Here is a 23,731-nt window from a genome sequence, read left to right as displayed (position 1 = left end):
ACAAACTTCGACTTGTGCTTTACTGAGTTATGCTCTCACTGGCACTTGGACCAACCTTTATCTGACCTGGATGCAGATCAGCATCTTAGCCTTTTAAATTCTGCCTGGCTTAAAGTAGCAAACGTGACTGCTCCTCTTAAGCCTCACAAACCCAAACCAAAATCAGATATGTGGCAAAATTCTGACACTCGTCTCCAAAGACAAACATGTAGAAAGGCCGAACGCAAATGGAAACGGGACAGGCTAAGTGTCTCCTTCCGCATGTTCAAAGACTCTCTTACAGCTTACCAGAACACTGCTAAATCAGCTAAAGCCGCATACTTCTCAAACTTAATTGAATCCAATCACTCTAACCCTAAGGTCTTGTTTTCTGTCATTCATTCTGTTTTAAACCCATCTGCTAAATTGTCTGTTGCCTCAGATGCTCTATGTGAAGACTTCCAGAGATTTTTTATTAACAAAATCACTACATTAAGGACCAGTATCTGCCCTAAATTAACTCTCCCCCCTATTAGGCCACGTACCTCCTGTGTTTGGGAGGCTTTTGTTCCCATTAACCTCCAGACACTGAAGGATGTGAGCGCTAAGCTCAAACCTTCATTCTGCCCAAATGATATCATTCACCCGAGATTTTTAAAATTAATCACAAACACGGTGGGTCCAGGTATGGTATCCCTTATTAACAAGTGTCTAAGCACTGGATCTGTTCCGGCCAATCTTAAAGTGGCTACGGTCACTCCTTTGCTCAAGAAGCCTTCACTGGATCCTTCTGTTTTAAAAAATTACCGGCCCATCTCTGTCCTACCTTTCATTTCCAAGTTATTAGAGAAAATCGTGTTGGATCAGTTCCAACACTTTTTGTCAAATAACTGTATATATGAGGTCTTTCAATCTGGGTTTAGGACTGCCCACAGCACTGAGTCCGCTCTCCTGCGAGTGCTAAATGACATTTATCTCTCCACTGACTGTGGAGACACTGTGGTTCTAGTTCTCCTAGATCTGTCGGCGGCTTTTGACACCGTTGACCACCCTACTCTGCTAGCTAGACTGGAGACGTGGGTGGGCATAAAAGGCTCTGTCCTGTCATGGTTCCAGTCTTACCTTACTGACAGAAAGTTTTTAGTAAAAATGGGAAACTTTTCCAGCTCCATGGCACCCCTGAGATGTGGTCTTCCACAGGGCTCTATTTTGGCTCCCTCTCTATTTTCTCTTTACATGCTACCGTTGGGCACAATTTTTAGGAAACACTGTGTATCTTTTCACTTTTATGCAGACGACACCCAAATTTACATTCCAATCAAGCGCAATAATCCTGCAGCACTAAACTCTCTTCATCTATGCTTAGAGGAGGTGAAGGCATGGCTAGCTCAAAATTTCCTATCCCTTAATGATGATAAGACCGAGGTCATTGTTTTCAGCCCGAGTGAAAGGTCCCAGTTCACATGCCCACACTTGGGAGGTCTATCTCCCTTTAAATCTACAGAAGTGCGGAACTTAGGTGTTCTTGTTGACCAGTCTTTAAAGTTTGATAAACACATCTCATCTGTAGTCAGTTCTGGTTTCTACCAACTTCGCTTACTATCTAAAATCAAAGGCTTTCTCACTCCAATAACTCTGGAAATGGCGGTTCATGCCTTCATCACGTGTCGACTGGATTATTGCAACTCACTATATTGCAGTATATCAGATTCTCAAATCTCCCGTCTTCAGTTAGTCCAAAATGCGGCAGCCAGACTCATCCATAATTGTCGCAAATATGACCATATCTCTCCCATCCTCAGATCTTTACATTGGTTACCAGTCCGGCAGAGAATAGATTTCAAAATTCTTCTCTTTGTCTTCAAATCTTTACACAACCTAGCACCAGTTTATCTCTCTGAACTTATTCATCCGTACATTCCGTCCAGAAGTCTCAGATCCCACGACCAGGCGCTGCTGGTAGTCCCTCGTGTCAGACTTAAGCGTAGAGGGGAGCGTGCTTTTGCGGTGGCAGGGCCTTGTCTGTGGAACACCATGCCTCTAGAGATCAGAACTGCTCCCAACCTCCCTGTTTTTAAGTCTCTGGTCAAAACATATCTATTCTCGTTAGCCTATTGATTTCTTATCTTAGACTGTTCTTTTTTTTTTTTTTTTTTTTTTTTTTTTTTTTTATTATTATTTATTTATTTATTTATTTATTTATTTATTTATTTATTTATTTATTTATTTATTTATTTTTTTCTACATTTGCTTCTTGATTTTATAATTAATCTTAGCTTAGTTGTTCTCTATGTGTGTTTTTCTGCTTTTATTCTTATATGCTTGTTCTGTAAAGCACTTTGGTCTGTCTTGTGTGGCTGTTTAAATGTGCTATATAAATAAATGAACTTGAACTTGAACTTGATATTGCACATGGATATTAAATGGATTATACCATGATTATAAGCCAACGTGAATGGATTGTGAAAGATAGATTATTATATTTTCACCTGGTGTGAGTGGTTTGACATCTTTGAGTCATTAGCATAGAAATAATCAAAAGAGAAGTTGTGTTTAAGGAAAACTGAGCCCAAAGGACACGTATGCAGTGAAAATAAAATCAGACCTAGAACAGAGCCTTGTGGGACACCACATCTTAAAATTGTGAGAGAAGATGACAAATTCACAATTCTGATTGGAAAGATTTAGTCTTTCAGACAGTTTTTGTCACCTTCTGTCACCTATATCTCATGTTAATGAGTAGAACTGTATATTATTCAAAGTATTACAGTCTAAGTGAGAGGTTCTTGTCTAAAGTAAGACGGAGAATGGACCAGACTTTGTCAATTTATAAAAGCTGAGCTAACAAGACTAATCATTGAGATTATTTTTGTGTGAATTTATAATTACTTTACGTGTGAGTGAAGAGAGAGTTTGGCTACCTTCTGTGCCTTTCACCACAGCCTCTTTCTACAAGCATCCTTTGTGTCCTGTCCCTGCAGAGAGAGGAACAGTGGGATAGAAATAAATTAATGAAAGTGAGAGAATTAAATGAGACTCATCCTCTGATAGATTTGATTGCACTTCTCTGTTCGATTTATAAAACAACCTTTAAAAGGATATAAGCCTAGATGTTAATATTTCTTTACCGATATACATGCAGTTTGATATTTGGAAGCAATCAATGATGTAACAAATTTGACAGCCCTAACTTAAATGATGCTTTTTTTTCTCTTTAATTCTGCAGCTCATCATCTTAGAGGACTATGCCGATCCCTTTGACGCAGCGGACCAGGCGGGCGGCACCCAGACGGTCACAGAAAAGCCAACGGAGAACGACGGCTACATGGAGCCCTACGAAGCTCAGAAGATGATGGCTGGTAAGATGACAATGTTTCCCTGCAGTAATTTATTGCATCATCTTTTGTGTTGTACTGCTTGATGATAGTGAACTCTGAAGTGGCTTCTGGGAAAATATAATCAAGCCTGATAATGAATCGGGGCCTATTTAAATGTGTGCACTTGGCCCATGGGATCTCGCTCAGTTTACGCTTAGTAAGTCACTCTCTTGCTGTTAAACATGACTTCCATTAGATGCGATTAGTTTTTTTTTCAGTACTTGGAAATGTGTTGTCTAATTTCCTCTGTATTTTGTTTTCTGTTTAGTGCTGTAAACTGAAAAAACAACAATCAATTAGTTGCTGTAGATTGCGTTGGCTTCCTTTATGTGTCGCGAAACAGCTGCCTGGTGCTTCTGTTTAGTCGAAATTCATGGGTCTGTGGCAGCAATTAGCCCAGCGTGAGCGAAGTGGTGCTCGAGGAAATCATCTTGCCTGTCTGAATGAAGACGGCAGCCATATGTGAGCTGTCTAGAGTCCGGTAAATACAGAGCAACCTCCATAAACAATCTGCATATGTCAGGCGCTGTGGTCTCGTGTCCATGTACAAGGGCACAACCGCATGAATGAATGCACACTGATGCTGTCAGCCATTTGTATACGCTGTAATAGGGCTGGAAGAGGAAGTGGCTGTGTTCCTCTCTCAGCGTGGCTCAAACAATGGAGAGGCAATCTGTCATTGGTTCACTGCAAACTGGTGTTGTTAGCTCAGATGAGCCAACCAAATTACTCAACAAACAGAGCAAGGTCAGACTGAGACACTGCAGAATTATTAACAGCTGAAGTTTACCATGAATGAAAACCTGCCGTTTATTCACTTACATGTTGTTGTAAACCCTAAAATGACTATAAAAGTACTCCATATACAGTACAGTACAACTATGGGTAACATTAGAAGAAGAAAAAAATCATTTGTTGACATGCATGTACAGTAAATGCATTAGCTAACTATCTAACCACGAGCAATATGTTTAAGAATTGATTAATCTTTGTTAATTTTAGTAAAGATATAATTGTTTATTATTGGTTCATATTCATTCAAAGTGCATTAACTAATATCAAAAACAACTTTAGATTTTAAAAATGTATTTGTAAATGTTTACTAAATGTTGGCTAATATGAATAAATGCTGTAGAGGTATTGTTCACAGTATTGTTAGTTCTGTTAGTGTACGTGTCACTGTTAGTGAGTGACCCACTTTGGGTTTTTGACCACTGAACATGTCATGTTGAGCCATATTGAGATTTTAATATTTGTGGAACTGAACAATGTATTTCACTTTTTCTCTTTATTTCACTTTTAAAGCAGACATTAATACAACTGTATTAATACAGTGCTGTACAGTAAAACACATAAAACCATTATATTGCAAAGATACATTTAAAATAAGCACTAAAGATTCAATGACACTTAAATTTAAGCCTGGAATTTAAAAACATTTAACATTTAAATTTTAACATTTAAAAGCCTGAAATAATTTTTTACATTAGGGTTAAATGTAAATATAGTTGGTGCTGCTCAAACACACAGGGGTAAAGAATTCCACAGTCTAGGTGCAGCTACCGAAAAGGCCCGATCAGCCCTACGTTTTAATCTAGACCTAGGAACAGTTAGAAGCAGCTGATCAGAGGTCTGCCAGATAAGTACTGTAGGTGCCAAACCATTTAATGATTAAAAACAGACAACAAAAGTTTGAATTCTAATTAGAAATGTACTGGCAGCCAATGAAGGGAAAATAGACCTGGTGTGACGAGCCTTCCAACGTACCTTCCAGTCTCTGTGTAAAAACAATGTTATGTTGCTGCCATCTTTCTAACATCATTTTTACATTTAATATTTTTGCTTTCATCACTATTTTTTTATTTGTTAAATAATAATAATAAAAAAATTAGATATTTTCTGGAATTTGGATTAATTGACACAGATCGATCCATTTGTGCTTTTGCATGTTAATTTGCCAAGTTAGATAGCACACCAGTGCGTGGATGTTTGGGAGGGACGGGCAGGTTTAGGTGACCGGTGCGAGGAGCCTGCAGTGTTTCAGAAGGTTGAGCTTCTGTCTCTCTCTCAGTTTGAACAGATGACTTCACAGTTTAATCATTTGCTCAGCGTGACTCCAACACTAGAATCATTGTGGCTCAGTTTGTTTGACTTTGGGTTGCAAAAGCTAGTTTGTTCTTTTCCGACTCTATTTGAGCGGAGCCGGAGGAGCTGGCGTCTCGTAAATCAGCTCAGCGCATAATTTCCCAGGTTGGTGTTTAATAACACGTCATCACCACCGAGCAGGACAGCTGGACATTTTATTTATTAATTTTTTTTTTACAGTTGGACTTGTTCCTTCTTCCTCTTTTTCATATATTCATCTTTTCATCAGAGCCATCTGTCCCGTCACAGAACTCATAGGGAAAATAAATTAATAAATGAATGTATCTTGGATGTGCTTCGTAGCTCTCTAAACAGAAGGGGAGATGAAACTGGCATTTCATTGGCTCGTTACTTTAATGTCTAAATGCTGTCTGTATTTATTTATTTTTTTAATATTTTGATTGATTTGTCTTTATTCAGCACTGTGACTATATGAATTGTGCCTGCATGATAAAAATGTATTAGGGCAAATAATCATAAGACATATATTCATCTATAAATGTTTGTCATGGTGAGATATGCCTGTGTGTGTGTGTGTGTGTTCTCTGTGGATTGCATGGAATGTGTTGGTGTTTCCTCATCAGTATTTCCAGCACTGCTGTAGTGTCATCTCACACACACACACACACACACACACACACACACACACACGTTTCCTTCAATACTGTGTGTGGAATCTCTTGCTGACTAGAGGAAGTGAGCAATCTCTCTTGTATTTTTCCCCTCTTTCTCACTCTGTCACTCACACAGATACACTAAACTAACAGAGACACTTTCACTGAGCGGCTGTATGTGTTTAAACACGTCAGGAAGACTGTTGTGACCCGTGTGTGTCTCTGTGTGATGATACACACGTATGTCTCTCTGACACGCTTCACCATGTGAGAACTTTCCCACAATCCCCAAGGTCTCCTGTGCTGTGCAAACGAACACTCTTGGTGATTCAGAGGAGATTACGCACACGCACACACACACACACACACACACACTCGAGCAGGTTTGAGGAGAGCTCTGAGGCCTGTGATTGGTGCTCTCTATCGGTGTGTGTCTCCTTCTCTGTGAACATTCTCACACTGAGCGTCTGCTGACTCAGGCTTTCTCTCTCACTCCCCCAGTATTTCATCTCTGGGGTTTAGTGGAGTATGTGAGAATGTGTCTTCAGTCCTCCTTGATGTCAGTGTACGTGTATGTGTGCCAATGTAACTTTGGGGAAGAAAAAGTTTGAATAAATTTGGAAATGCATATATTTAAAGAATATTGTCCAGCATAGAATCCAATGAAACATGAATACTTCAGATGCATGGCTCCTATGAAAATAACATTAATGAAATCAATGAAAATAACAGTGTTCCTGTAGCTCAATTGGTAGAGCACTGCTTCATCAAGCGTAAAGTTGTGGGTTTGATTCCCCGGGAACACATGATATTTAAAAGTTGATAGTCTTAATGTAACATTGAATAAAACAGTGTCGCTTTGGATAAAAGCGTCTGATAAATGTATGAATGACTGCTTCAGTGCGGCGTCGGATGGAGGTGATCAGTCTGAGACACTGCTGAGGTGTTACTGAAGCTCAGGTTGCTTTGATAGCGGCCTTCAGCTCTTTATTGTTTGTCAGATGTTTCTTATCTTCCTCTTCACAATAGAGGTCAGGTGACCTCTTCCTCTTCAGGTCAGGTGAGTTGACTGGCCAATCAAGCACAGTAATATCATGGTCAGCAAACCAATTGGAAGTGGTTTTGGCACTGTGGGCAGGTGCTAAAGTCCTGCTGGGAAATGAAATCAGCATCTCCATAAAGCTTGTTTGGAGATGGAAGCATAAAGTGCTCTAGAATCTCCTGCTAGATGGCTGTATTGACTTTGGACTTGATAAAACACAATGAACCAACACCAGCAGATGCCACAGCTCCCAAATCATCTCTGACCTCAGAAACTTCACACTGGAGTTCAAGCAGCTTGGTTTCTGTGCCTCTCCAGTCTTCCTCCAGACTCCAGACCTTGATTTCCAAATGAAATGCTAAATTAACTTTCATCTGAGAAGAAGACTGTGGACCACGGAGCACCAGTCCAGTTCTGTTTCTCCTTGCCCCAGGTGAAACGTCTGAGTGTAGAGACTCTTGATGTGCTGACTCCAGCTTCAGTCCACTCCTTGTGAAGCTCTCCCAAGTTCTTGAATCGGCTTTTCCTTACAATCCTCATAAGGCTGTGGTCTTCCCTGTTGCTTGTGTACCTCTTCCTATCACACCTTTTCCTTCCAGTCAACTTTCTATGAATATATTTTGATACAGCACTCTGTGAACGGCCAGCTCTTTCAGCAATGACCTTCTGTGTCTTACCCTCTTTGTTGAGGGTGTTGATGATTGTCTTCTGGACAGGTCACTAGTCTTTCCCATTATTGTGATTGCATGTTCTAAACTAGCCCAAGAGGTACCCAGTATTTATACTCATAATTAATTAAACTAATCAAGCTCAAAATGGAATATTCACATTTTTTTGAGATACTGAATTTTTAATTTTCCTAAGCTGTAAGTCATAACCATCAGAATTAAAACAAAATTATAAAAAAAACCTCTTGAAATATTTCAGTTTGTGTGCAATGAATCTAGAATATAAGAAAGTTTGCTATTTTAAATTAAGTTACAGAAAATAAAGACCTTTTCCATGATATTCAAATTTTTTGATTCACCAGTATGTGTTTGTGTGTGTGTGTGTGTATATATATATTTGAGGGGTTTGTATTTAAGGGGTTAATGGTGACTGCTATCATAAATATTAAATTTTTTATGTGTAAAATGAAAGTAAACAGTTGAGAGAAAACCGTATTCGTGTCTGTATATTAGATGCGTGCAGGTCTTAAAGGGACAGTACGCCTATTAAACATGCAGCCTACTGTCATTACTGTCAAGGGACAGATCACCCTGTAATTTCATTTCTGTCATTATTTACTCACGGTCACATTGTCCCAAACCTGTATTGATTTCTTTCTTGTGCCGTACACAAAAGAAGATATTTTGAAGAATGTGGGTAACCAAACATTGAGTTTGATAGAAGCAGAAATACTCTGAAAGTCACTGTGAACCAGAAACTGTTCCTCAAAATAACATTTATGTTCAGAAGAAGAAAGAAACTCATTTTTGAGTGAGTAAATGGTGGTATAAAAACAAAACACTGACAGACAGCTGACAGATTTCTTATTTCTGGGTGAACTGTTCCTTTAATGTTAATAAAACAACAAAACAGAGAAAAATCCCTCACTGCTCTCGACTGAAGACATTTAACACAGTTGCTTTAGGAATCAGTTTATATAGTGTTTAATTTTTATATTTGTTCATTCAGTTTCTTGATACACCTACTGTAGCTGAAAATACAGCACTGCTTGTTTTATTGGTATATTATGTGTAGTTTAATGTGTATCTTTGTCATTCTTTTACCTTTGTTATTAAAAAAAAGAGAACAAAGATTTTAATCTCTTAACCTCTTTGGCCTAAATATCTGCCATTCTTTTATTTGTTATCTTGAAAGGCTTTGTCTTCATAATAGAGAAATGAGTTCGGCTGAAATGCTCAGACAACTCGCAAAATAGTAAAACCAACATGACCAAGAATTGTGGTAATGTAAATATAAAATCAAGTTAATTTTATTTTACAGAGCAGTGAGCATCAGTGCGAGCATAATCCGTATTTTAAAGATATTCAAGTTCATTTTTGCCTTTGTTTTCCCCTGTACAAAACTATCTTTTTAGACAATCACTTTCTAGACAGATATGTTTTCTTCCAGCATTCTTCTAAATGTTGAGTAGCCTGTTGGTTATAGTTCCAGCGACAGGTCTGTTCTTCTGTTTTGTGACGTACACGAGAGTGAAACAGATTATTGAAAAATAAAAGATTTGTTTCAGTGCACTGGATTGTGATTGTTTAAATGTTAAAAGGGAGGGGTTTAACAGACTAATGATTTCTCCAGAAGATCCAGTTAGACAAATTCAAAAGAAATGTATGCATGGATGAATTGCTCACAGTAAGATCTATATGATGCTTTTAGAAAAATAGATGGGTTTAGCTTTAACTTGATGTTCACTGTAAAATGATCTGAAGTCATCCCTGTGCTGCACCAGTACTGACTAATGTTTCACTCTTCTGTGGCGTAATGTCCAGTTCTCTCTTCTGTATTGGTCCAATAAAACCAAAAAAAAAAAAAAAAAATTGGTCACTAAATTTTAAGAATTGTATCATGCCAGTGGCTTTATAGTGGAAAACAGCATGATGTTGCAATCATCATTTTCATATAAAAGTTTCCTATAAAGAGCTGTGAGAGTTTGTGTTGTAATGAGATCAGTGTGTGTGTGTGTGTGTGTGTGTGTCCTGTGCCCTGCAGATGTGGCCCTCTATCAGAGAGCTTTTATTAATCCACTCACTCATGCCTTCACACACACACACACACACACACGTCTCCGTCTCGAGGCGAGCTGCTGCATGTTCGGTGATGTTCCAGCGCTCGAGCGTGTTCACTGAACGGCCGCAGACGTGTACAGACAGCGCTCTGCTTATGTAATTCTGTGTTTAGTTAGCGGTGAAAGTATTTGGGAGTGATGATACACTTCCTCTGTGTCGTGGAGTGTGTAAGTGTGAACACGGACGCTCCTGGAGGATGTGTGCGATCACTAGAGCGGCTGAAGCGGTCAGTGGTGTCCGTGTCTGTGGATGATGACTTTAAGTCTCCGCAGTATCAGTCCTGCCTCTCACCGAGTGATGAATCTCTCCCCAAACGTTCAGCACACTCCTCATCATCCTCATCATCCTCGTGATCTCCGAGCAGGAGCCAGACACACATGGCTCACGTCTCCTGCGAGTGTGGATGGAGTTAGGGTTTAATGACTCTATTCATATCTGTCATGTTGTCTAGAGAGTGAGTCTGCACACTTTCCAGGCCCTTTTTTGAAGAACGTAATCTGGTTTCCTTCCTTCCTGTCCTCCTCCTTTCCCCGTTTCCTTCCTTCTCGTGGTCCTCTGAAGCGGTGAAATGGGTGAAGGTTTGCGTCCGGATCAGTTCAGTTTCACGTGAGAGGAGACGAGCAGGAGAAGAGATGATGGGATGCAGGAGGACTTCCAGGCAAATTATCTATTTTAGAGATTAATCTCATGTAAGGGTAAGAGTCAGGGGAATACTTGAAATAATGAGTAGTTCGGTGAGCAAAGGTTACACGACCCTTTTGAAAACTTGAAAGGTGTTTAACCCTCATTTATTATAAAACATCTGTCTCATAAGCAGATCTCAGTGGGTGACACTGAATCAAATATAAACACACAATTATGTTAAATATGACCTGCTAAAATAATAACAGCCTGTTGTCTATTTTCTATAATGGACTTGAAAACATTGATTAAAAGCAGCTACATGCTTCCGGTAAGATGTGAGAGGAAGACTTCTGGGAACTGTGCTCTGTTGGTTCAGTCCAAATGAATCATTACAGTAAAATGAATCCGACTGTAAAGCGGTCTACGGCTGTGAACGGCTCTGTTCTGCTGTTTTTATTGAGAGGTTGGGAAACATGTTTTGTTAACTTTCAAGTTGTATAACTTTGTGAGTTTATGTATATTTCCATACTAGATGGAATGTAGTGTAGTGTAGACTAGTGACAATACTTCTGTTGTTTCTAGGTTTAATTAACCCCCCGCCCCCCATTTATACTACTGCTCAAAAGTTTGGGTTCTTTATATTTTCTACTCACCTGAGCTGCATTTATTTGATCAAAAATATATAAAAATTGTGAAATATTATTACAATGTAAAATATCTGTTTTTTGTGTGAATCTGTGTTAAAGTGTAATTTATTTCTGCGATGTGCAGGTGTATTTTCAGCATCTGCATCATATATATATATACATAGTAACATTATACATTTTTGATTAATGCATCCTTGGAGTGAATTTGCATGAATCAGTGTCGTCTCAGACTTTTGTCATTTCACATGATTTGCCAATATGTTTGGGTATTAACTTATGTGGTGAGTAGATATAACCGTATGTTTTGTGGTCAAAGACACACACACACACACACACACACACACACACACACACACACACATTACTGTAGTAGACTCAGGTCATCAAGGCTCCTGCGATGCTCTGTGCTCTTTAGGGCTTGTTGTCTTTTTCAGATTTTTGTGCTGTTTTCCTCCCACACACATTTACACTTGTGTCTCAAGACTCCAGTGTTGAAATTCAAACTCCCAAGAAAATGGAGCACATTTTTCCAGCTGAACTGAAACATTTAATATATATATATATATGGCTCACCTTTATTAAGCCTCATGAGAACACCTGGGTCCGTTTCCTATTCTCAGTGTCTCTGTCTCAAATAAAGGCTCTGGATGTCTCTCTGAAGGGATCATTAACATCACAGCGGTTTAACAACATCCTCTGTAAGTGTGTTGAACTCTGAGGAATTAGTCGTGTGGGTGTCTGAATGTTTGTGTCACTAATGTCCTCCTGTAGGGCATCACGAGCTCATTAGTTCATGCATGTTTCTGTTCAGTTTAGTCATTCACTCCCTACTGAAATGATACAGGCCGTGCCTTGCACATTCTTCCACTGTAAACTGGCGATCTGAGGAGGGCTCTGTGCTGAAAACAACTACAGAATCATGAAATCCATGAATCCTGGATAAATTGAAACCAAAAATGCTAAATTTGCATTAATAAATAAATAAATAAATATAGAAAAATAAATTTGTGGGAAAAGACAGATTTTTTTTTCTTTTTACTAAATTGGTAATAAATAAATAAAATAAAATCCAAAAAAGAAGTCTCAAACAGATTTCATTGGGCCTCATTGAGAACATGTTATGCAACAAAAAGGTTATGCAAGGCCACATTCTTGCTGGTTTACATCAGTACAGAAAATACAACCTTACTGGCCTTTGTTAGCTGTGTGTGTGTGTGTGTGTGTGTGTGTGTGTGTGTGTGTCCTGCACAGTGCGCTGAGGACTGATGTTTCAGATACACGACTCATTCAGGACCAGCATTGGCCTCGCAATCTCACATTAGGACAGAACAGGTTTACAAAGGGAATCTATATTCATAATTTCTCATTACATGTTGTAAACATATTTTTATCAATTATGTCTTTTATTTATTTTTAAACAAGTTTTATTTATGTTTTATGATTGTTTCATGCTTTGTTTTTGTTTACTTTTATAAAACAATAATAAAAAATATAAGTAGCCATGTAAAAAATAAATAAATAAATAAATAAATAAATAAATATATATATAAATAAATAAATAAATAAATATATATATATATATATATATATATATATATATATATATATATATATATATATATATATATATATATATATATATATATAGATAGATACACTAATATTAAAAGTAGTGCCATTCATTACAAACAACATTTATTTTAAAAGCCAAGCCTAAACAAATTTATTTGAATTGGAACTGAAACTCCAAAACGTTGGCCTCATGCATCTCTCATTCGGTCCAGAGTTTCCATATTTGTGATTTTACATTTGGCTGTTAAACTATTTATGTAAAGAAGTCTTTGAACAAACCTGATTCCAGAAAGGTTGGGACACTGTACAAATTGTGAATAAAAACAGAATGCAATGATGTAAGTTTAAAATGTCAATATTTTATTCAAAACACAACATAGATGCATATCAAATGTTTAAACTGAGAAAATGTATTATTTGAAGGGAAAAATTTCATGGCATCAACACATCTCAAAAGAGTTGGGACAAGGCCATGTTTACCGCTGTGTGGCATCCCCTCTTCTTTTTATAACAGTCTGCAAACGTCTGGGGACTGAGGAGACAAGCTGCTCAAATTTAGGAATAGGAATGTTGTCCCATTCTTGTCTAATACAGGCTTCTAGATGCTCAACTGTCTTAGGTCTTCTGTCACATCTTCCTCTTTATGATGCACCAAATGTTTTCTCCGGGTGAAAGATCTGGACTGCAGGCTGGTCATTTCAGTACCCGGATCCTACTACACAGCCATGATGTTGTTATTGATGCAGTATGTGGTCTGGCATTGTCATGTTGGAAAATGCAAGGTCTTCCCTGAAAGAGACGACGTCTGGATGGGATCATATATTGTTCTAGAACTTAGTTATATCGTTCAGCATTGATGGAGCTCATCTTTCCAGATGTGTAAGCTGCTCATGCCACACACACTCATGTAACCCCATACCATCAGAGATGCAGGCTTCTGAACTGAGCGCTGATAACAACTTGGGTTGTCCTTGTCCTCTTTAGTCCGGATGACATGGCGTCCCAGTTTTACAAAAAGATCTTCACATTTTGATTCATCTGACCCCAGAACAGTTTCCACTTTGCCACGGTCCATTTTAAATGACCCTTGGTCCAGAGAAAACACCTGCGCTTCTGGATCATGTTTAGATATGGCTTCTTTCTTCATCCATAGAGTTTATAAAGTAAAATAATACATTTAGGGATCGTGACGTTTTTAATTCTGAAAATCGCGATACTTTTGAATATCGGTGCACTGTGCAACCATACAGACAGTGTTTTCTGGAAGTATTCCTGAGCCCATGTTGTGATCTCCATTACAGTATCATTCCTGTATGTGATGCAGTGCTGTCTAAGAGCTGAAGATCACGGGAATCCAGTATGGTTTTGACCCTTGACCCTTACACACAGAGATTGTTCCAGATTCTCTGAATCTTTGGATGATATTATACACTGTAGATGATGATAACTTCAAACTCTTTGCAGTTTTCCTCTGAGAAACTCCTTACTGATATTGCTCCACTGTTTTTTGCCGCAGCATTGGGGGAATTGGTGATCCTCTGCCCATCTTGACTTCTGAGAGACACTGCCACTCTGAGAGGCTCTTTTTATACCCAATCATGTTCCCAATTGACCTAATAAGTTGCAAATTGGTCCTCGAGCTGTTCCTCATATGTTCATTTAACTTTCCCGGCCTCTTATTGCTACCTGTCCCAACTTCTTTGTAATGTGTAGCTCTCGTGAAATCCCAAATGAGCCAATATTTGGCTTGACATTTCAAAATGTCTCACTTTCAACATTTGATATGTTATCTATTTTCTATTGTGAATAAAATATAAGTTTATGAGATTTGTAAATTATTCCATTGCTTTTTTACTCACAATTTGTACAGTGTCCCAACTTTTTTGGATTCGGGTTTGTACTTCAGTCGGGTCCAAATATACAAGAAAATCAACTTCTTTTATTTGCGGAGAAATGCGTTTTTATTCTCTTTGAACATCTTTCTGGTGATTTATTTGAGCTGCTGGTCTACACAGAAGATAGAATTGTAAAAGAGAAAAGTATTGATGGTATTGATGGCTCCGCCAACATTGTTCTGTGACTGAGACACAAAGGCGGCCTTGATTAAATATTGATGGTGCTATTAATGTGATCTGTGCCGTATATATCTAATGGGATGAGTGCTGCATGATTTGACTGGGGGGGCGGGGGGGGCGGGGGGGGTCCTGCGTCTCTGTAATTGACGGAGCGTATTGATTCTTGGCTTCATGTGATTTACGGGATGGTTTTGGTCTGGAGTCAGAGGGTTGGGTCAGCGGTCCGAGATAAAATGTCTCCATTAGGCGTCTGAATCGAATCTGGAAATGTCAGCGAGCGTTGTTAGTAAATCTGTACTGAGATCTCTGTTATAGAGTGTGATTTCACTATAGTGATTAAATACGGCTGGGTCTGACCCCGGTGCACCTCCAAGAGGATTTCTGCCAGTCTGGTCTGGTCTGGTCTGGTTTTAATTTAAACCACAGAAGACCTCCTCAGCATCAGCGCTCACTGATAGCTGCTTTAAACATAGAAATTGTATTGATTTATTGTCCTGGTTGTATTTGTACTTATCTCCTGCTCTCAGGCTGTGAGGAGCGAAGAACATTTGATTTGTATGTATGTATTTGTCTGAGGAAAGAATGGCAAACTGAAGAGATTGCTTGGTCTTTGTTTGTCTTTGAGAGAATATTCAAGGGCATTAAAGTAATCATGAACTCTTTCTCATACCAGATCTGAACACAATCCTGTTCTCATGCATCGCTGCTTTGCTCAATGTGTCAGACATTTTTCTTCTTTTCTCACAATTATTCATTTTATAATAGGCTTTAATACTCTACAGGACAAAACAAGAGTGTCTTTCTTTCTTTCAGTTTTTCTTCCTTTCTTTCTATCACAGTTTTTTTTGGAACTAACAATTTACCCAAATTAGACATACTAAACTGTTAAAAATAGATCTCAGCAGCACAGAGTCACTTCTGCTGTTTGATCTCCTGCAGCCTGGAGTGTGTCAGTCATACACTCGTGTGTGTGTGTGTGTGTGTGTGTGTGTGTGGATTCAGTCGGTTCCTGTAAGAGAGACTGACAGTTTCCAGCTGCACATTCACACAGGTTTCAGGAGGAAACAGAAGCATTCACACTGCTCTTCACTCGAGAGCTCTGCTGCTTCATCTCATTATACTCAAATGAACTTTTACGGCTGTCACTTACAAAGTCTCCTCGTCTCCAGCATTCAGACCTTCAGCGGCTCCTCGATGAAGACCAGGCTCCTTGTTCATAATCGAGAGTCGTGCGGGGGAAATGTAATTATATTACAGTAAGATTGATCAGCTCTGGAGTAACGCTCAGCTGAGAGCGTCGTTTGTCATCGGGTTATTAATAACGGCCTGACGAATCAGCGCTGACAGATATTGGACGACACAATCTTCAGATTTAAGAGAAATACTTTAGATGAGATGCATACGGTTCAATTTGCTATTAAGGTTCTTGCTTCTTCTTTTTGTGCAATGTTTAGCTGAAAATGTGCTTGTGATTTATATGCATTTAGATAACATTAGACACTGTTCACATGGGCTTAATGAGCTGTATTCATGAAACCATCAGAAAGAACCGCGACATTCATGATAAACAACATTTATTACAAACCTAAATTAATTTAAAGCAAAGCAGTGTCTACTGAAACTAAATAATTACATTTGCAATATGAATTATTTAACCAGTATCACTTGATTCAGTGTGTGTGTGTTTTTATCTATAAATTATTATTTTTTTAAATGGGTTCCATCTAAAAATGCTGTTAGGTCATATAATTAGAATTACGTTTTTAAGGCCATTTTCAAACTCTTTGAGCAGATTTTTGTAACACAGTTTGATACATTAATGCAAGCATTTGCACAGATTTTCTGTTTGTTTTTTTGTTTGATTGTTTTTTTCGCTTATAAATTGCTAGTATAGTTCATACGGTTACAGAGAAAGTGACACATTGAATCAAACGTGGCTCCTGTGTGAGTGAAGAGTGTTGAAATACGTTTATGTTGAGTTTTCCGGCCTGCGGCGATCGTGTCGTCAGACGTCAGCTTCATGAGCAGGAACAGGAACTCCTTCAACACTTGGTCATTGGCGGAAGCACACTGGTCATCAAAATGGGATCACTACGGGATTGCATTTTCCTGCGTTGTTGCATTGTGGGTGCTCTGCTCTTGGGCATCCATGTGCGTAGCACTAACATATGGTCACCAGGTTGTTCCTGTATATCTTTTCCATGGAACTCCATGAGAGAAGCATCTCTGAACAGGAAGGGTGATGTGACTCTGAGAACAGCTGCTCCGCTCTGAACAGATGGAGGCCTTGTGTGAACACCCGTCTCTGATCAGTCACCTCCACCCACACGCTTGGCCCGAGTCTGACCAGCCTTTGGCTCAAACCCCGTGGCTCAAATACACTGCCGCCGCTCAAAATTTGTTTCTTCTGCTCACCAAGGCTGCATTTACTTGATCAAAAATACAGTAAAACAGTGAAATATTATTACATTTCAAATAGCTGTTTTCTACGTGAATGCAGAGTAAAGTGTAATTTATTTCTGTGATGCTCCGCTGTATTTTCAGCATCATTCCTCCAGTCTTCAGTGTCACATTCTCTTCAGAAATCAGAATAATATGATGATTTACTGCTCAAGGAACATTTCTGATTATTATCAACGTTGAACACAGTTGTGCTGCACAATATTTTTTTCTGAAATCCGTGATTTTAGTTTTCAGGATTCTGAAAACTTTTGAATAGTGTTGTATCATAGTTTCTGCAAAAAAATATAAATTAAATTAATATGATAAATATTTGATTATTCTAAACATTCAGTGCTATTTGATATATATATGCATTTTAAGAAATAAAACAGTATTTTTATTTTTATCATTCTCATTTGTGTTTACCAGTTTAACATAAAAGAAACCTTAAACCTTGGACATCTTTCACAGTGTTGCTTCATTTATATCGCCAGCAAAATATTCTGTATTTCACCAGCTCTCAGTCAAATGCCTTCCAAACTACTGTGAGACTGACTTACTCAAATGGATGTTTGACAGAATATGGTGTGTCCTCCGTGTTCTGTTTTTAGACCCTAATTTACCCTAATTTAAGTCCTCCATGGTCTTATGAGCCAGTAATATTGTGCTTGTCTCTCCAAAAGTATTTTCCTCCTCATCAGAGCAGCATGGGTCATAATAACGTGTGTGCAGGATCTGTATCACGGCTCGCAGGACAGCCGCTTGAGATTTGCGGTACACCACTTTCTCTTGAATAGCGTTAAAGTTGAGTTTGTTTGGTTGTATAGTGGTTAGTTGTAGTCTTGCTCTGCTGCAGTACTGTGTGTGTGTGTGTGTGTGTGTTCGTTGCATGCCTGTTCAATGTGAACTTGAGCATAGTGACTGAAAGGGAGACGGAGTGCAGAGAGCATTGACGTCTGCTTTATTGTATTGAGCAGGTGGTGGTAAAAGCCCCTCATCTAATGCGATTACATGAGAGAGAGAGAAGGAGAGGGAGCGAGAGAGAGAGAGAGGGAATGGGATGGATGAGCTTTTGGAAATGCTATTACTGCATCCGTCCTGGAAGAGCCTGACTCTGAGCCAGGTCTGCCTCATAAAGGCAGGGAGCGCTGGGATGAAGTAATTGCCCCTTCCCTTCAGAGCCGGCCTCTTCATCACTGTCATGCGTCAAATTAATCTGTGCACACCCAATGACAAAACAAAGACAACGCAATGACAAACCTCATTTTCTATTTGTGTGTGCTTATGGAAATGTATGTTAACATGCATTCAGTTATTTCCTCCGATACCTTGATGTGGTTTAAGTCTTATGATGACATTGAATTTTATAATGCAAAGAGAGGAAACAATTGACAAAGTGCTCAGGTCAGAAATCATTGTCCCGATGAGTGGGTCAATCAGAGAGTATTTTTAGGCACAAGTGATTTATTGCTTTTTTTTGTGAACAAGTGTCAGTAACAATGTTGAATTTATGGTTTCATTTAAAATAATAAAAATTTAATAATTATAATTAATGGGTAAATGAAAAGGGTTCATGTACTATAAATACACCAACTAAACTAAATTTATTTTATTATTTTTTGGTTTGCTCACTAGGCTGTCTGTAATCTGTATAATTGCTGTCATAGTACTGGTGCCTATAGAAGGGTTTTATAGAAATCCCTAGGGACTATCCGTCTAGGAGCTCTAACCACCGAATGGCTGTATATAAGCACTAAAGACCTGTCATGAACTGTCCCAGGTGGGCTGTTCCCCTGTGTTGGCATTTTGCTTAAGGAAGAGCCATTAGAATTACAATGATCCCTCATCCTGAGTCAGCACTGCTCCCAAGAGACATTGTAAATAATTAAAATAACAAAGCCAACTTAGAGAGAAGGACATAAGCACCTTGCTCATATTTGATTTTGTTGATACTGGGCTAGGACGGTAGGATTTCATGTATTTTATTTTATTTATTTACCTGAAGCAGAGTTAGATTCAGTAGATTTGATGGCATGTAATTACTGTGGTAAGAGCTCGAGTATGTGAATGCATGTCTAGGTATGCATATTAAATTAAATTAAATTAATGCATTTAGCAGATGCTTTTATCCAAAGCGATTTACAGTGCATTCAGGCTATCATTTTTTACCTAACATGTGTTCCCTGGGAATCAAACCCACAACTTTGCGCTGTTAATGCAGTGCTCTACCACTTGAGCCACAGGAACACGATGTAATAATATAGGTTGTTGCTTTAATGTTATCATGGGCATTTAAAAAAAACAGTGAATAGTTAATTGATACATTTTTATTATGTATTGTTTTATAGCATTTAAAGTTATTTGTTTTTACATATAGCTGTTATTTATTTTTATTTATTGTTTATTCACTATCATACAAATGCTGTATACATTGATTAAAGTGTAAATGTGCTTGTACAGAGCACCAGAGCACTTCCTATGAAATTATCACTCTCTTGGCTGGCCACGAACTTACTTTGCATATTCAGAGACCACAGTTAGTCCCATCGTAGGCCAGGAGATACTGTGTAAGGGACATTTTCATTAATTATACAGAGTGCTGTTGGCAATCAACAGCGATATTCATAGAGGATGAAAACCATTCCCTCTGGCATTGTAATTGCCCCTTATTTCCACCTCATTGGGTGTGTCATGTACAAAATGATGTCTTGTCATTTTGTCTCTTTGTCTTGTGTTGTTGTTTATTAAGTTGCTGGCAAACTTTAACCCGGTTTACTTGAACATGTCAGAGAACAGTACACAAGTAGTGGAAACAAGACTCCTCTTCCTTCCTATGGTGAACCTCAGGGCTCTATTCTAGGCCTGTTCATCAAGTTTAAATACATGGCTGTTGAATGCTGAAAGAAGAACTTGCATAGATATATAGATCTTTAAGCCACCAATATTTAATTTCGGTAACCTCTGAATAATACTGTGGCAATCTGCCCCCTATAGTGGCATATATGATTACTTTATGAAGCCACATTTTCGTCTATACAGACATGAGGTGGTTTTGTTGGTATTCTCCAGTATGCGAGGGCAAGACCATTTACTCTTTCTGTATTGATCATAGTGTGATGAATAAGTAATGAATGAATAGTGAACCATATGGGACAATTATATACTAATACTTTTGAAGGGAACATATGGTTTCAAATGATCAAATTATTGATGATTCTACTCATAACTGTCAATATTACAAAATAGAATGTAATTAGAATAAAGCCAAACAAAAGTATGGGCAATTTTCATCTTTTGTGTAAATTAGATTCATTAGATTTAATTGGAATACATCATGTGTTGTCAGATACGGTAAGACACGCAAGTTATGTTCAATGTTCCAATTGGATCCTCTGTATGGTGGCCAAACATTATTTAGTCTTCTTGCTTATTGGATATTAAACAACCAAGCTTTTTATTAGTATGCAGCCTGGTATCGTTATTTCTGTTGAGCTCCTGCCTTCTCTTAAATCTGATATTATCTCCATAAACTCAGGAGGCTGTTGTGTGGAGGCCCGCAATGCATTTTTGAGACACCCAATGCAAGATTGCAGTATCCTAGTGAGTAATTGGGACTCAGTGGGATGTGGGCACTCCTCTGTGAAGTCATGTTGGATTTGTTCCAGAAATCCTGTCTGCTGACCAGCCTGTCTGATCCATTTTTTACAGACTAGTCTGCTGTCATTTATTCGTAACTAAATTCATACTCTGTGTGCCCGCTGGAGTTTTGTTCTTTCTTTTGTTCTGTGTTTCTTGCCCAACCCTTCCCTCTCCCCAGAGACAGCCTTGTCCTATATTTGCATCGGCGGTCTTCCACTCATCCAGGTCCAGTTTAAAGCACACTTAAAAGACCATGAATATAGATAGATGTGCTGTTTGCACTCTGTTCATCTGCTGTTTTTTAGTGCAGGAACACATTTCTTGAGCTGTAAAACTGTACACTGTTATGTCGTCATGTAAACTGGATATAACTTTTAACAGAAGAGGTAAGTAATGTTACATCGCATGTCTGGGATGTGCAATATGTATCATCTATGATGATATCTTAATTGCTGTCAGTTGATCCAATAAGCGGTTAATCAATCACTTGCTTCGGTTTTGAATAAGTCAGCTGTTTCGAATGTATCTATTGAGTAAAAGATTCAGTGACTCAGTTACTAAGACATGTACTTGCCACCACCTGCTGGAGGTGTTAGTTTCATACTTTAAGTATCATTTGAATTTATTTAAATTTCATCTAAATGCCAAAACTACCAATTTTTCTGTAGGAGTTGAGGCCGTGTGCTCTATTACACTGGTGCTGAAACTCTGGACAGCATCATGTCTGGAGTATGTGTGTTAAAGATAGAGAGTCCTCTCACGTACAATATCTTGTTGGAGGAGCCCACATTGTCGGCCGTGCTCAGTATTTTGTGTCCATTGTTCCCTCTTCTCCTCCTCTGCCTTTACCTTCCTTCAGTCTGGTTATTACATAAGCTCTGCAGCTCTTTCGGCTGGCTCGAGGGAGGATAATTGAAAAGAGGAGCCGGGGATGAAAGCTCGCTATTCTATTTGGGTCTCTCAGTTCTGTGAAATAACATGGGGAAAATGAAATGTACTGAGGATCTAGAGCAGCAGAAAATAGGCCAGGCTCTTAAAACCGTGTCAGGGAGTTTGACATACCTACCATGACATGGGAGACTTGGTTATCGTCTTTCTTTAATAAAGATGCATGACGACATCTGGCAGTCTGCAGTAATTGACGCCCTGGTGCCTGAAAAGGAAGGGTGAACTTTCACTGACTTTTTGAGAAGCAAGTGAAAGTATGAAGAGCAGCTTAATGCAGCTGTTTCTCTTCTGACTTCTGATATGAGACAAAGTCATTTCTCTGTTTCCAAGGGTTTCTAGTCCAGTTTAACCACTTTAATAGAGTTCTCGTTAAGAACCGACTTACAGATCATTTAAAATTCATCTTGATTTAGAAGTGGCTTAAAGTGACTAAAGGTGGTGTCCGAGTGGGATATTTAGCCCATTTTCCCCATGTTGCTCATTCAAATGAGTTTAGACCAGTTGTGTGATATCCAGGATTAATAGGTTGATCGGCCAGTGCTAATGCTTTTCTGTCTGTACTTCATCGTTTATTACTGAGATACTGACTCCCTCACTGAGCCACAAATTATTTATTGGTTATTTTAGATAATTTTTTCGGGCTTGCAACCCAGAGGTTGCGGGTTCGAGTCTCAGTTCTGGCAGGGATTGTCAGTGGGGGTGAACAGAGCTTTCTTCACCCTCAAATGCAGAGAACAAATTCTGAGTATGGGTGACCATAGTTGTCTTCACGGCCTTTCCTAAAAAGGTTCCATTTGATGCAAATGCTCTGTTTTCCAAGCAATTCTGTCACTTGTCATCTAAATCCATTTGGCTCATATGTTTAATTGACTTTTTAGATGACGGATGAAAAAATGGAAAGAGTCTTTCTGTCTTTGAAATTATTTTTGTTACTTAAGGAAAAATGAGAGCTTTGTGTCATTTCATCTCATGTTTTTCATCTCATAAAACAGTACTTTGTTTTATTTTATTTACTTTTGATTCTTTTCTCATCCACTCTTTTTATATTTCGTTGAGCAGGAACTGCTTGCCTTGAAAAAAAACAAAACAACAACCCTTTGGTGGAAAAGTGTTTTTGTATCTTATCCACTCGCGTGACTCTGAACACACGACACAAGACAAGTTTAACGAAGCGACTCGTACCTTCATCGGTGAGATTAAGGTCAGAACAAACATAAGCAATATTTTGTAGACTGCCACTGTTTTTCTGATACTGGCAGAAAGCTGCAGTGTATTACAGCGATAAGATAAAGAGATTTCTGGACTCGTGTACAGAATAAACCCCTGAACCGACACCCATTCTGTGTCTAATTCTAAAACTTCCATTTGAATTATACCATGTGTGTTTTTCCTTTCCTGCCTCCATCTATTGTAAGTCTCCTATCTTTCCCGGCACACTGATGTGAGCTAATGGGATGGCTAGGATCCTGGCAGCACTGTCTAACATCAGCTGATGGCTATCGGTGTCCTCAGACACTTGTCAAGTAGAGCAGCTTTACTCCTGAATCGTCGTCTATTAGAATTCAGTTTCCAAGCAGGTCAGTGAGCCTTACAGAGACTCAACTCGGAGCGCTGCGATCATTTATTCAGGAAACGTAGTGCTTAAGAGGTTAAGAGGGAGGGAAGGGCCAAGTCAAGCAGCCAGTTGCCTATTAATTGTATTTGATCGTCTCTTGATGTATAATTTATAACTCTGAACCCTGAACAGAACAAGGCAACTTCTTGTGCAAAAACCATGTGAATATGGCAAAGACACACTCAACTGAACAGAAGAGCTGTTGGCTGCAGGTTAAAGTGTT

At 38.7% G+C, this 23,731-nt stretch overlaps 1 protein-coding gene across 4 annotated transcripts in view; it reads left to right on the top strand.

Moving 5' to 3' along the window:
* Positions 1-23,731, top strand: part of shf (Src homology 2 domain containing F) — a 108,074-nt gene that overhangs the window by 15,532 nt on the left and 68,811 nt on the right. For all 4 annotated transcript variants that reach the window (XR_003278463.1, XM_026231424.1, XM_026231425.1 and 1 more), the window contains exon 2: positions 3,206-3,338. Coding sequence is in view for 3 of the 4 variants with exons in the window: in XM_026231424.1 (XP_026087209.1) it covers positions 3,206-3,338 (133 nt within the window). In the remaining variant the exon portion in view is untranslated. The remainder of the gene's footprint in view (positions 1-3,205; positions 3,339-23,731) is intronic.

The sequence above is a fragment of the Carassius auratus genome, chromosome 43 (assembly GCF_003368295.1).
Source record: "Carassius auratus strain Wakin chromosome 43, ASM336829v1, whole genome shotgun sequence".
NCBI lineage: Eukaryota > Metazoa > Chordata > Actinopteri > Cypriniformes > Cyprinidae > Carassius > Carassius auratus.
This window is presented reverse-complemented; position numbering and strand designations above follow the sequence as displayed.